At 36.1% G+C, this 15,593-nt stretch overlaps 1 protein-coding gene across 2 annotated transcripts in view; it reads right to left on the minus strand.

The window, feature by feature from the left end:
- LOC127965402 (mitogen-activated protein kinase kinase kinase 13) overlaps positions 1-15,593 on the minus strand; it is a 55,979-nt gene that overhangs the window by 4,440 nt on the left and 35,946 nt on the right. The window contains exons 3-15 of one of the 2 annotated variants that reach the window (XM_052566212.1): positions 13,036-13,729; positions 12,298-12,481; positions 12,024-12,215; positions 11,079-11,237; positions 10,632-10,790; positions 10,233-10,341; positions 7,682-7,791; positions 7,485-7,601; positions 6,340-6,483; positions 5,126-5,348; positions 3,889-4,365; positions 1,947-2,017; positions 1,045-1,336 (exon numbers count right to left, since the gene is read on the minus strand). In XM_052566212.1, coding sequence (XP_052422172.1) covers positions 1,045-1,336; positions 1,947-2,017; positions 3,889-4,365; positions 5,126-5,348; positions 6,340-6,483; positions 7,485-7,601; positions 7,682-7,791; positions 10,233-10,341; positions 10,632-10,790; positions 11,079-11,237; positions 12,024-12,215; positions 12,298-12,481; positions 13,036-13,651 — 2,853 coding nt within the window. In that variant the 5' untranslated portion in view covers positions 13,652-13,729. Of the gene's footprint in view, positions 1-1,044; positions 1,337-1,946; positions 2,018-3,888; positions 4,366-5,125; positions 5,349-6,339; positions 6,484-7,484; positions 7,602-7,681; positions 7,792-10,232; positions 10,342-10,631; positions 10,791-11,078; positions 11,238-12,023; positions 12,216-12,297; positions 12,485-13,035; positions 13,730-15,593 lie in introns of both variants that reach the window. The other variant, XM_052566211.1, reaches the window with a different exon arrangement.

A 15,593-nucleotide genomic window follows, 5' to 3' on the forward strand; every position in this document is an offset into this window, starting at 1 on the left:
TTACGTCAAAACTGAAACCAAGCCGTTCACACAGAACTCATATTTTGCGCATTTTCTAGAGGGACATCTATCAACGTTACACTCGTGTCTCACATGTTTAGAAAGCTGTGTAAAATGAATGCAAGTTCAACTTTGTAAAACATTTCTCGAGACTTTATGGTGGGTTTTTTCCCCATCCCACTGTAACTCATGCTTTTAAATGAAAAATGTACTCCAAATGTACTCCTTTCGCCTTTTTGTATTAAACTATGCATACATTTATGATGCAGTTTTGTTTAGTTTGTTTAGAACTGGTTTATAAACATTATTTGAAACATTATGCACTTTTCTTTTCACAGATAGTCATGTTTTCTTACGCTTTGAATAAAAGTACATTGGTAATATTTGGCTTGATGCGCCCTCTTGTGTCCTTTCTTTCTTTCACCCTGACTGAAATTATGCATTTTAAATTAGAACATAATTAGAATTCTGATAATATTTTTAAACAAATTTTGTATTTATTCAAATTTTACTCTACTTCAAATACACAGCATACATAAAAAATAAAAAAAAAAGAGTAAGTCTTTATTGTTTTTATTTAAAAACCAAACCCAAATATTTTTTTTGTGACTGCTTATGTAATTGTAACTGTTTAATCAATGAATTGCTTAATTTAAATTTTATTTTAAATTTTATAAATTTTATCTTTTATTAATATTATTAAATATTAAATAATATTTAATTGTATTGCTTTTAATTTACTAATATATATAAAATAGACACTATTTCAGTAAGTTTTATTTTGTTCTGATTTTAACATGATTTATTTGGTTTAAAAATGACTCCAAATATTTCATTCACTTTTTTTGAGAGTTTATTTTAAATTATGTATTTATACATCATTGAGCATTACATTTGATTGTTTTTAAATTATTTATTTTATTTGTATTGATTTCAAATGATTAGCTTTCAAATGATTATCCTCATGAACCCTCAGCGCTTCCCGATTGAAATGCAGTGTTTGAGAGAAGAATGAGTCTGGATGAGATGAGAGCGAGCGTTTACCTCGTAGCTGTGCTCATCAGCACACAGCTTGCCCAGAGAGATCTGGGTCTTGACCCGGCGGACGGCGCACTCTTTATCGGACAGGCCGTCGGACTGCGTGGAGATGTCGATGGGGATCTCCGGTGTGTGGGACAGGAGCTCGTCCAGATGCTCCTCCTGACTAGCGCTGAGCTGCTCCAGCGGGCCGCTGTGCGAGTGATCGCTGGTGTTCCCCTCCTCACCGTCAGACACCGACAGGTTCTCCGAGCTGAAGGTGGAGTACGACTGGAAGCTGCTCATGCAGCGATGAGGTCTGGAAACAGAGCAGGAGGAAAACTACATTTGTGATCCAGTAGCAATAGCCAAAAATTCATTGTATGGGTTAACATGATCGATTTTTCTTTTATGACATAAATACAATACAAGTTAATTTGTATGAGGCTTTTCATGAAACGAATCATTGCAAAGCAGCTTTACACAAAATAAAAGGCATGTTATTAGTTAGTTACAAATGACACGTAATCAAATACCATGATGATATTTTGTAAATTTCCTACTGTAAAAATATCATTTTTGATTAGTAATATGCAATGCTATGACAATTTTAACTAACAATTTTAAAAAGCGTTTTTCTCAATAATTAGATTTTTTTTGCTCCCTCAGATTCCAGATTTTCAAATAGTTATATCTCAGACAAATATTGTTTGATCCTAACAAACCACACATCAAAGAAAGCGTATTTATTCAGCTTCCAGATGATTTATAAACGTCATGACCCTGACCCTTATGACTGGTTTTGTGCTCCAGGGTCACATTTAAAGTCTTATTCTGTGGCTAATGGTAGAGAAACACACATGATTGAATCGAGGCTTCTGGGGAATGGTGACAGTGATTATTAATCTCAATCATTAAAGCAGACTCACCGCTGCCTGCGTGGAAACTCCACCTCACTGTCCACCTCTCCTTCCTCTTCCTCAGACGACTCGTCTCCCGCCTGACAGACACACAACAGATCATGTGTTCAATCACATACACTAATAACACATCTGGAACATATGCAGAACAGTTTCATATCCCCATCATAAACTTTTTTAGAAATTAGAATAGAAATTAACACTTTTATTCAGCAAGAATGCATTAAATTGGTCAAAAGTGACAGTAAAGACATTTATAATTCTACAAAAGATTTCCTTTTAAAATAAATGAACTTTCTGTTCATCAAAGAATCTTGATATTTAAAAATTTTCAACAAAAATACTGGGCAACACAGCAGATAATAATCGGAAATGTTTCTCGAGCAGCGAATCATTATTTTAGAATTATTTGATCATTGAATTACAAATATAATGTTTATATTAATAATCAAGTTATGATTGGTAAAGCTAATGCGGCTATGAGCGTGACTGGAGCTGATATTTGTTAATAGAAATCCTTAATTAAATGGCAGAAAAAAAGACAAAAAAAAAATCAGAGCACATACACTTACTAATTAAAAGTTTGGAGTTTTTAAATGTTCACATGACATGCAGGCAAACAATTTAAATAATTAAAATATTTTTTTTATAATTTATATTTATTATTTTTAATTTAATTAATTGATAACTGTTTTATTTTTTATTTTAAAACTGTGTTTTTTTTCCCAATAATTATAAATATAAATTAGTAAAAAATTCTTACTGACAACTGGGCAAAACCAAGGATAGTGGCAAATGTTAAAAATGTAAAATTACAACTCATTAGTATTTGGGGTGAAAGTAATTAGTCTTTTAATATGTCATAAATTGTTTTTTGTTGTAAATATGCCTGACAAGATTGTTACACTGAATGACATTTTACTGGTTGTCTTCTGTAAATCAGGGGAAAATGTATGATATTTATTTTTTGCTCAGAAAAACAAAAACAAAATTGCAATTAAATAAAACAGACAACTTTTTGTATTTTTGGGGGGGGGGGGGTGGGGGGGACTACAACAGTTTAAAGCAGTATTACACTTTTTTTTTTTTATGGTTAAACCCTTTTTCGTCTTTGACCCATTACTTTTTATTATTTTGTTTTATTTAATTGTTAATTATTGGCTTTTTTATTATACTTTTTAAAAATAATCCTTTATTTTATGTTATTTAAAAAATATTATTTATTAATTTATCTTAACCTTATTTCATTTTTATTTTTTTATAAAGTGTTTTTCCTCTCACAAAGGTGCCACGATTTTAAAGTAAAAATGTTTAAATATCACTACAATTAAAAATAATCATTTTATATGTCAATATTTTGCACAATGTAATTGATTTCTTGAACAAGTCTGTATTTTCAGCATCATTCCTCCAGTCTTCAGTGTCACATGATCTTCAGAAATCAGTATTATATGATGATTTACTGCTCAAAAAACATTTCTGATTATTATGAATGTCGGAAACAGTTCTGCTGTCGAAACATTTTGTGGAAATGGTGATACATTTAATTTTAAGTTAAAAAGAAAATAATTTATTTGATAAAATGCATTTTTCGTAACATTAAAAATGCATTTACTGAAACATTAGCATATTTCCGGCCACTTGTTCTTTTTGTCTTGGTCTGAATGGAAATGCAGATCCATTCTTCACCACTAGGTGCGCTCACAAACAGCTTTTATAATGAAATGGAAATAAAATCGACCAATCACCGCAGAATAGCATCACACGAAAAAGGGGTTTGAAAAAATGTATCAGTCGTTGAGCAAGTAGGGTAAAAATAAATGCATACTATAAGACAAATGAAAGTGTTTTTGGACCTTGCATGCATGTCAACCTGTTGTTGGTGACTCCCAAAACCAATATATCAGCCTTACATTAGCATCAGTTTAAAGCAAGTGTGAATCAGGCTCACGTTTCTCAGGGGTCTGAGCGAGTGCAGCAGGCCGCTGGATCTCTGCTCCGGCTGCTCTCCTGATGCTTCTCCTCCGGCCGTGGGCTCCATCGGTCTCTTGACGGCGGGCGGTGTTTCTTCACCCGTGCTCAGCAGGGAGTAATGCGGGAGCTCGGGGTGGCTGGGAGCGGCCGGCGTCTCCTGACAGCGCAGGCAGCCGGGGAAGGGATGCTCCTGGCAGCAGGCACCGGAGCCCGAGGACGGAGGGACGGAGGACCTGCGGTGGCGTGAGTCAGCGTCCACGGCGGTGGAGATGAGGTCAGGGCTGGAGCCGGACAGCCTCCGCTGCAGATGGTCGGTCTGCGGGCTGCGGAGGGCGGCGGCCGGGCCGAAGTAGCGCAGGTTGTTAGCGCAGGTGGCTACAGCGATTACACGGTTCTGCACTGGTAACAGCGGACCCTCGAGTGGAGCGGGGGGATGGGGGTGGTAGCTTTGATCCTGCACAACATTTTTCCCAATAAATGAATATTATATTGACTTTCAAGACAATATTCCAAAACCTAAACAATGAGACTCCATGTTTATCTTACAATAAGATTTAAATTTATCATAGTGAACGTTAACTAAAATAGATGACTCTTAATGCTAATCCTTTTTGTGTGAAAGTCCAAGCTGAAACATGGCTAGATGTTCCTCCAATCAGAGAACAGGTGTGACTCTGGAGCACAAAACCAGTCATAAGGGACTTAAAAAAAAAAGAATAAATCAGCTTTCATTGATGTATGGTTTTGTTATGAAAGAACAATGTTTGGCCGAGAAACAACTATTTGAAAATCTGGAATCTGAGGGTGCACAAAAATCGAAATACTGAGAAAATCCCCTTTAACGTAATTCTTAATGCATATTACTAATCAAAAATAAAGTTTTGATATATTTAACGTAGGAAATTTACAAAATATCTTCATGGAACATGATCTTTATTTAATATCCTAATGTTTTTTGGCATAAAATAAAAATCTATGTAGTTTTGGCTTTTGCTACAAATATTTTGCCCCAGAGACTTCAGACTGCTTTTGTGCTCCAGGGTCACAATCCCTCACCGAAATTCAGGACCTGATTAAACATTGTCACACAGAGATCTGTGAAATACATTTACACGACTTTTCCAAAACCTTCTTGGTTATTTATATTTCCAAAACTTTTCCAGGCCTGGAAATCGCCGTTTTAAGGTTTCCAGGTTTTCCCTGATGGTACGAACCCTGTCCTGTAGGGGCTGCTGTTCCTCGGACGGGGCAGAGTTGGTTTTGAGGGCTCCTAGGAACTCGTTGTGACTGCCTTTGCTGTTGGCCCTCCGGTGGCGGGGTTTACTGCGGTAACGGGTTTTTCCAGGCGGGGTGGACACTTTTGGGCTTCCTGACAACGGGGACGGAGCCGGAAGAGGCTCGACGCTGGGAATGCCATCGGAGCGCAGCAGATCCGGCCTGCAGGAGATCACATGAACAGGGTTAAAGACCTCATGAAGAATTCATCACAGATACCATTTCATTCGGCACAGTATCGCTGACTTTAATTACAAATTATCCATCCGTGATTCCATATTCATGGAAAATAATCACACATTGACAAAAAGTTACAGATCAAGACACTTTTATACTATTTAAAACAATAAAAACACAATAATAGTAAAGTAAATGAAGTTTGTAGAACATTACGTTCATCACGTTGTTCAGTAAAACCCTTTTTCTGGAGAAATCATAAACCATTCCCAGACTTTCTTTGTCAGTCAAATCCTTCTGCTGTACAATATTTACTTGAAGTCCCCCTTAGATTTTAAGATAATATGTCAGTAATTTATCAACACATTTGCATTTGTGTTTGATTTATTTTTATTTTTACATATTTTTATTTATTTTTTATTCTAAATAATTATTAGTTTGTTTATTACTTTAGCTCATTTTTTTAAATTTTATTTTTGTTTTAATTCATTTACACTTTTCACTTTTCATTTTAAAATTATATTTTAATAGCTGTTTATACTTGTTATTTTAATAATATTTTTCTTTTCAATTGACTTTCATTCATTAATCTGAATGAATATAATTATTACTAATAATTAATTACTTTGAAATAACTAAGAATTTTTTTATTTGCCTTTTATTTTAAAATGTATTTTAACAATTGTGTTTAGTACTTAGAACTTAATTAGTACTTAGTCTAGAACTTAATTTAAGAAATTATTTAAGTTATTATTTATATGATGTATTATTTCAATTAATTATTCATTTGTTTTAAATTTAATAAAATGTTTAATTCATTGCTAGCCTTTCATCAAACTCACAATCCCCTGCAGTTCCCTCATAAACCCCCAGGGGGGCACACAACATATTTTATGATCTCTTGGTTAAACTATTAAACATATCATGATATAGGCACCACAACAGCACATGTGCTGCATCTTCACGGATCTCTCACCTCTTTGGCTGCTGTGTCCCGGGCTTATGATTCATGCTGCTCTTTTTCTTAATGAGCTTCTCAACGGCATTGGGCCGCACAATGGGCCGAACCAGGTGACGTTTGTACGTGCCGGGATACTTCTTCTCCACAGCCTGCTCCCTCCTGGAATAAAACACGGGAAACACTCAGATCCCCTAAAAGCAGGAGTGAGATTGGACTGAATGATCGTTGTGTCCTCATTCAGTGAGAATGTGGGTCACGCAAACGGCACGAGCCGGGTGCAGCTTTAAGCAGATTAGATTTAATTAAGAGTTTCAGAGACACGTCTGCGTTCAGGCACAGACGGGGTCAGAGTTCAGACTCATTACATCCTTTCATGAGTCATTTCATGCCAATAAACAGACAAATGAGAGCGAGAGAGAGACACACAGCACAATCAGCATCAGAAAAGCTATTTCTGCAGTATAAAGTACGATTACTGTGCACAGTATGCATGAAATACCCAGCTGACCTCTTACATTTCCAGTGTTAGGAAGGAACTGAAAGTACTCTATTTTAAAATCTCTTGACTCATTATTGGATTAAACTACCAATAGTAATTCACGCAAAATTAGATACAATGCAAACTGAACGACCATACTTATGAGATTATATCAGCTCGTTTATTGATCCCCGTTTCCTGACTTGCATGAACGTGTTAAGACTAAGATATATAAACTTATTATTAAAATAATAAAAATGCATTAGTTTGATTCATTTCAGTTTGTTTTGAATCAGTTTGAAAATTTGAATGAATTCAGATCATCACATTTGAATATGGCACTTTTCATGCTCAAGTCAAATATCTGTAGGTAAATATTTAATATACTGTATTTGATTTCAAACGTTTCGTACAAACTTGACTACCATGATCAGTTGGTTCGATATGGAAAGCTTGCTTCTGTCACAGAATAAAAAAAAAAATATATTTGTATTTGTGACATCTCTCAATTCTGTTCTCACCCTGAGAGATTTTAAGTAAATACTTCAATCATTTAAAAACACACTTGCATGTTCACGGTTCTCTGATGTCGGCTAATGTCCACATAACAAGGCCGTTAAACAAATAATAGTTTTTGTGATTTATTTTAAGTTACTGAATGAATTAGCTTGGAAGGACTCACTTGAGCAGCTCTTTCTCTCGCACCTCCAGCTGTAGCATGATAGCGCTGAGCTCCATGTACAGGTTATTAGCTCGCTCCAGTTTCCTCTCGTAATGCTCTCGGATATCCAGAGCGTGTCTGAAACACACACAACACAGTCAGCTCCAGCTCCAGCTCCAGCTCTCTCCGTCCCGCTCTGTGTTCTGCTGTTTCATCACCTGAGCTCGTCTCTTCTGCGGCGGATCAGCTCCTCGTCCAGTCGGTGGATGCAGGTGCCTTCGCTTTTGATCTTCTCGAAATGCTTCTTCACTTCCTCTCTCCACTCCGCCTGACACAGACAAGATTGTTAAGGTGAATTCAAATATTAACACTTTAGTTTGTGGACCAATTAGCATGAATAGTAGCGTTGTGGCAGTTTATTAGGACTTATAAAGCACATATTATTGCCTTATTCTGCATGAGCATATTTTAGACCCTAATCCTAAACTTAATAACTACCTTACTAACAGCAAATTAGGTCAAAGTTGTAGTTAATAGTGCAAATTGGTCCTCGAACTAAAGTGTGACCATCAAAATGTTTTTGGTAATTGAAAAAAAAGCATAAATTTTAATATACATATATATATATATATACATATATATACATATATATATATATATATATATATATATATATATATATATATATATATATATATATATATATATATATATATATATATATATATATATATATATAATTAGAAATGTCGACTTTACTAGCTGATATAAAATTCTAACTACAACTGAAATAAAAATGTATTTATTTTTTAAACATTTACATGTCGACTTAAAAAAAATAATTACAGATAAAACGATAATGTAAATTCAAGTTAAATATTAATATTAAAATATAAATATAAAGTAAAAACTATTAAAAATGATAGATACAACAAAAAAAGGCATTTTAATTCATTACTAAAATAATTATAAATAGTATTTAAATAATCCTAAAACAACACTAGTCCCACATTAAAGGAACACTCCACCGTTTTTTGAAATAGGGCTTATTCACATTATTTCCTACATTTAGATAGGTAGGCAAATGCATTTTTGTGTCAGTGCATGCATTGTTTTAGTTTGACTGGGTCGGCGTTAGCTTAGCTTAGCACAATGAATGGAATCCTTTGTTGCCAGCTAGCATGGCCTGAGTAAAAGTGATCAAAAAAATAAAAAAACCCACCTAATTACTTCTTGTGGCCTGCGTATTCACAGCGAGTACAAATAGCGATCCAGATTAACACTAGGCGATTTCCTAGGCAGATATTGACTTGGGACTATATTATGGGGAAGCACAGGCGAAGCACTGCTGCTTAGGCGAAGCACTGCTACTTCGGCGCAGAGAATCACGCAACACATGAAATCCCACGACTTCCGTCAACATACCGGCGTGAATAGCAGCTGCCTGGCTATTTTCCTTACAGTACACGAATGGCGATGAACATGGCTGATTTTGAGAGAGACGAAGAGGGTGACTTCTCAGACAGTCAAGTACCAGAACCATACCTATTTGAACCAGAGTTTACAGAAGACGAGCTGCGTGCTTTGGAAATAGAACGACAGGAGAAGGAGGTTGAGATCGCTCAACAGCCTGAGGACGTGAGGATGAGAGCCAACATGAACTGGTGGTGTGAATGTGGGGGAATATGCCAATCTATGCCGACGGAAATAGAGTGTCTGTGCTGTAGAGAGTGGGACATGTTTTTGCCATTGATGACCAGGCTCAACACGTCAGATCAAGAGGAGCGTGCCCGAAGTTGTGTCACATCTACAGAGGATTTCACGGCGCTGATCCATTCTGCAGTACTCGATCTTTTTTCCGGTGTGACAAAGTGAACTGGAAAAAACGCCCCACGCCGAATGGACCAAATGGACAGCTGTCCACAGAGTAAGTGATTATTTTAATCATGACACATGTATAGATCGACCCATATTATACCTGTATTCACATAGAGTTGATGTTTTCATGTGTTGCGTGATATCTCTGCGCCGAAGTAGCAGTGCTTCGCCTGTGCTTCCCCATAATATAGTCCCAAATCAATATCTGCCTAGGAAATCGCCTAGTGTTAATCTGGATCGCTATTTGTACTCGTTGTGAATACGCAGGCCACAAGAAGTAATTAGGTGGGTTTTTTTTTTAATTTTTTGATCACTTTTACTCAGGCCATGCTAGCTGGCAACAAAGGATTCCATTCATTGTGCTAAGCTAAGCTAACGCCGACCCAGTCAAACTAAAACAATGCATGCACTGACACAAAAATGCATTTGCCCACCTATCTAAATGTAGGAAATAATGTGAATAAGCCCTATTTCAAAAAACGGTGGAGTGTTCCTTTAAAATCAATGGATGGAAATCAATAATCAAACAATTCTGAGTATACTTTCAACAATTAACATCCCATAATGGTTTAATTAACTCTTTCAGATGAATCAAACAACTAACTCAGAAGATTTGAGGCTGATTTGTGATTCTTTTTGACAGATTCATCACAGGACTGAGTTATTTGTTCCTGAATCACACTACAGTTTTCATGCTGCATGTTCGTTAAATGCAATCTGCAATTTGATTTTAGCGATGTTGTTCTTATTTATACAACTATTAGAGAAATTAGAAACCAATGGATAAACGGTTGCATTTCTTTCTTTCTGTAGTGATGCCGCAGGACCACACAGTGACTTTTTCTAGTTGAAATTCAGCAGAAGTCAGAGTAGAAGTCAACATTTGCTCACCTGAGATTTAAAGTAGGTCTCCTGTGGTGTCCCGAGTACATCGGCCGAGGCGATATCCAGATGGAGGAGGATCTGCCTGAAGGACGGCCGGTTTCTGGGTTTTCCCTGCCTGAAGGTACAAATCAACACCATCTCACTCGACCAATCAATCCAAAACCCTGTTTTAGAGAAGTCTTGCAAATCCTGGATTCTGATTGGCCAATCACAGCATTCCGCGGTCAAAATCTACCTAGCAACTAGGAAAAACATCCAAGCAAAGCCACTGAATGGCCTTAAAACCTTCGAGGTTTTAAAACTATTTTACATTTCAAGTGTTTTCAACAATTTTAAACTTTTGGCCATACAGTACTTTCTCAACTCAAACATAGGTAATTGGATGTAGATGGCGTTGAGTCTCACCAGGTCTGTTTCATGAGGATCTTGAAGCCGTCGGGACAGGTGGACGGCACGGGCAGGTGAAGGCTGTTACTGCCCACACCCCAAATAATAGCAGACGAGTCCACGTCTTTATAGGGGATCTCACCGGTCAGCAGCTCCCACAACACCACCCCAAACGACCTTTCAAACACACAACAATTAGTATTCAGTGCTTACACTACTGCTCAAACACTTGAGCTCAATGAAGGGTTTAAATGCTTTTGAAAGTAGTCTCTTCTGCACACCGAGAGTGCATTTATTTGATCAAAAATATTGTGGAAACAATGAAATATTATTACAATTGACTATGTGAAAACATTTTTTAGCTTGATTACTCCAGTATTCAGTGTCACATGATACACATGCTGATTTGTCGCTCAATAAATATTTCTGATTTTTACCAATGTCACTGTATTAGTCCACACTCACCAGATGTCTACTTTCTCGGACACCGGCTCATTCCGGATCACTTCTGGAGCCATCCAGGCCACCGTACCCGCAAATGACATCTTCGTACTCTTGTCACTGAGCTCTTTAGAAGTCCCAAAGTCTGAGATCTTCACGTTGTCATTTTGAGTGACTAGCACACTGCAAAAGAAAGCACACACATTCAGGAAAGCAGAATGCAATGGTATTACTCATTTACAGTATTTCCATATAAACTATACTGTATTTGATTTGAGTGTTTTTAGGTGAATTTGAGCATTTTATGCATCTGATAAAGTATGCATTATTTTTTCTAATAAAATAAAATAAAATACAAATATTAGGTAAAAAAAACAAAAATTAACTCTAATATTGTATTAAAAACCTGGATACAATTGTTATGTTGTGAGACGAATTTACCCCTTTATTATTTTGTATATTAAATATTAGTGCTGTAAGAAAGGTAAATAATATTACATTTTAAATAATAAAATGAATCAAAATCTGTTGAAGGCAGGATTTTATATCCTTTAATCTATGTAACTTCTGAAATATTATATTATCTGAACTACTACATTTCTTATGAACTATTAGATTTAATCTTTGTATCTGAACTATTAATTATGTGAATCGCAAGCTGGCATCATGTGTTTTATGTGTTCGGATGTTATTGAATGTTTTTTTTTATTGTGCAGTGATGTTAAATCTATTTGAATAAAGGAAAATAAATAAATAAACAATAAATATATATATATATTTTTTTTAATTATAAAAATGTAAATATCAAATATTAAAAATATTAAAGTATTATAAAATATTATATTTAAATATAATATAATATTAAATATTAAAATTGACAAAAGCACATAACTAAATTACAAAAAATATAAAGATGAAAGATGAATATTATATGTATAACAGTAAATCCCCAAACCCCACAGGTCTTACTTTGGTGACTTGAGGTCTCTGTGGATGATCTTGTGGAGGTGCAGGTAGTTCATGCCGCTGGCGATCCCTGAGGCCCAGTCCACCAGCAGCCGTGGTGTGACCTTACGACCGGCCCTGAGAACCTCATACAGCTGCCCTTGAGCACAGTACTCCATGATGATGCAGTAACACGGGGCCTGCGTACAAACACCCCTGAAACACAGACGGCACGATTTAGTGTCAAACTCAAAACTGCATACTGACTGCCACTAGCTGCTCATTCATTGGCACCTACTTGAAGCTGATGATGTTGGGGTGCTTCAGCTTGCGCAGGTGTTTGATATCAGTCTCCTTCTGCTCTCGGACTTTCTTGATGGCGACCTCTTCGGAGCGAAACTTCCCGAGGAACACGGCGCCCTGAGCTCCGCTGCCCAGCCACTGCAGCTCAGAGATCTCCTCAAACGGCACCTCCCACATGTCTACTGACCAATCAGAACACACCCTCAACATACTGCACAATTAGAGGGAGTGCTCACCCAAAGGATTTTATTTTCATTGTCTTCATTTTAAAACCAGTTTGTTTCTTTAATTTGACATTTTTATGATTTATTTAGGTATTAGCTTTTCATAAACTCACAAACTCCAGTTTGGGAAACCCTGATTAAGAGTAATGTTTAATGCACTTCATGTTGCATATAACAAACAATAGTAATAACATGCATTTTCATTCTATAAATTTCTTTATAACCGATATTGATTATTTGCATGTTTATTTGCCCGATAACCGATATGCGGAATCAATATTTTTGAGCTCTGTTTATTACACAATGATAAATTCACCATCACTTTTAACATCAATATTACAAAACCAATATCCAATTATGCAAAAATGTAAAAAAAAAAAAAAAAAAAATGGGGAAAATGATCTCCAATAATTACAGAGATATTTGTATCTTAAAATAAAATAACCACTTTTTTTTGTTTTTGTAATGTGTAATCTGTAATTTACTGAAGTTTAATACTCGTCACTAACCTTGCTGCTGAAGTTTGTACTCGGTTGAGTATGTTTTCCCAATAATATTCCACACGGGTTTCAAACATCCGAACAGCCCCTCCAGAAATCCGCTGCTGCCTGTCCCAGCTCTATGAAAGTGCAGTTTGATGTCATCTTGCGGATGGTTGTGCGTGTCGTCTCCGCTGTGGTCCATCGGACACCTGCCCTCATCGTTCTTCTCCTCCCCACCACTTCCGCAGCCTCCGTGACCACAGGATCCCGGCGTCTCGGCCTCCTCGTGCTCCTGTAGCTGCAGAACGCTGTTTTCGAAGTGTCCCTGCTCCCGCGTCGAGTCCTCGCTGAGGGCGGTGCATGGAGGGCTGGTGCCACCGGGCTCATCATCCCTGCAGGGAGGCTGAAGCTGCTGCAGTGGCATGGGAAGGGTGGTGGGTGGAGCTAGGTCTGAGATGATCTGTGGTGGAGGCGGCACTGGAGGAAGCAGCGCTTGAGGAGAAATGTTACTGTTGGTTTTTTTGATGGAGTCGCCGCCGACTGTAAGCTTCAGCTCCTCCTTCAGCTTCCCCACCAGCAGGCTGGGACAGGACGTCCAGGACAGCACCTCCGGGGAGCTTCCCATGGTGCCGTGCGTGTGCATGGGCAGACACCCTCCTCACCCGATGGGAAATGAGTGGCCAGGCTTTACAGATGAATTCTGTCTGGGTTTATGACACACCTGCAGGAGAAAGAGAGATGTGCATGTTTATTTTCTGGAAACAAAAACTCAAACATGAAGCAAGATGCTGAAGAAAAATACAAGAAATGACAAAGATGGTTGATTTAAAGAAAATTATGTTTGCAAAGTTATTTAAAAAAAAAAAATGTAAAAAATAAAATGAAATAAAAAAGAGGCAACTTAATTAGTTTCAACTTTTGAATGCATCCTTTTTAGTTATTACTGTATTATGTAATTTTATAATAATTAAATGTTTTATACTTAATTTTATGATAATATAATTCAATATAATTTATATTGTACAATACAATGTAATAATTCAATATAACTTTTTAATGTATAATTTAGCAATTATTTAATAATTTATAATATAATATTTTATGTTTTTATATTTATAATAATATATTTATAATGAAATAGGAAAGTGGAAATTTATTTTGAATGTTTTGAACTCTGATCTACATTTTTGGTAATTTTTGTGTATTAATGAATAATGCAATTTTAATAATAATATATATTTTATATGTAATTGTATTATTACATAAATGTATATAATATGATATTTATATGAAATATTTAAAATATTATTAAACTGTAAAACATTACAATTGATTCCATTGTTACAAGTTATAAACTTGTTTTTATACATTTAACCAGCACGCACATGAAAATATACAAATGTTCTGTAACACTACCAATGTCTTTAATGTCACTTTTGATACATTTATAGCATCCTTGCTAAATAGAAGTACTAATATCTTTAAAAAATATAAATATAACAAAAGAAATTGTTTTATACATTCTGGATTTTAAACATTTGTCGCAATATATTCTGGGATTACAATTACTATTAAACGTTCATGTGATGCTGTCTGAGACTTTTGAAACAGGCTTAACATTATGAGCTTAACTACTGTATGTTGCCTCAAAGTGGCGCCTACATAGGCAGCTCACTAGGTTTCAGAACAGAGTGTTAAAATTATCCCTGTGTAATGAATTTGAGAAATACAAACACTCATTTTAAACAGCAACTACAGCTCTGACTGCTAAATAAAGACTGAAACGGTTGATCACTTTAATTTCCAATCTCATTCCGCACACAGCAGGAGAGCGATTGGAGGCATTTGCATTAATGATGATTATCTCTTTAGAAGGAGAGAGCGAGAGAGAGAGAGAGAGAGAGAGAGAGAGAGATTCTGGGAAGCCATTGTTGTGATCCAGTCTCTGTTGATCGACTGCGTTAGTGCTGCTTTGAGATTAAAGCAGAACGAGTATTAAAAGCTCTGAGAGCCAAACATCTGGCTCACATCGCTCATGCTCTCTCTCTCTCTCTCTCTCTCTCTCTCACACACACACACACACACACACACACACACGTCACTGAGGACAAACCTCCCATAATCTGCTGCTGTAGTTACGCAAGACCGACTCTCCCAAAACAGCAATAATTTTGCCTGCATTAGTGTCTGAACCAAAGGTCGGCAAACTTTATGTGAATTAATCAAAAAATAAATACAGACCAGCAGTCTGAAGTTTATATTTTTTTCATTTTCATACAAAGGAAGATAATTATATAGATAACAATAAATATAATGATATTAGCACCATGGAACGATATCGTCTGTTAATTCCAAGCGTGCTTGTCTGCTGCTTTTAGTTTTCTAGCTTGTTATAGCATGATGGATTCTGATTGGGTGTCAATGTTTGTATCGTTTACCAGCTGGAAAAATTGTTCTAAAAGTGATTCCAACGATATTGTTTCTCTGTGCCTTTAGTGTTATACACGTGTATATATATATATACACATATATACATATATATATATATATATATATATATATATATATATATATATATATATATA

This window comes from Carassius gibelio, chromosome B9 (genome assembly GCF_023724105.1).
Source record: "Carassius gibelio isolate Cgi1373 ecotype wild population from Czech Republic chromosome B9, carGib1.2-hapl.c, whole genome shotgun sequence".
In the NCBI taxonomy this organism is placed as follows: domain Eukaryota; kingdom Metazoa; phylum Chordata; class Actinopteri; order Cypriniformes; family Cyprinidae; genus Carassius; species Carassius gibelio.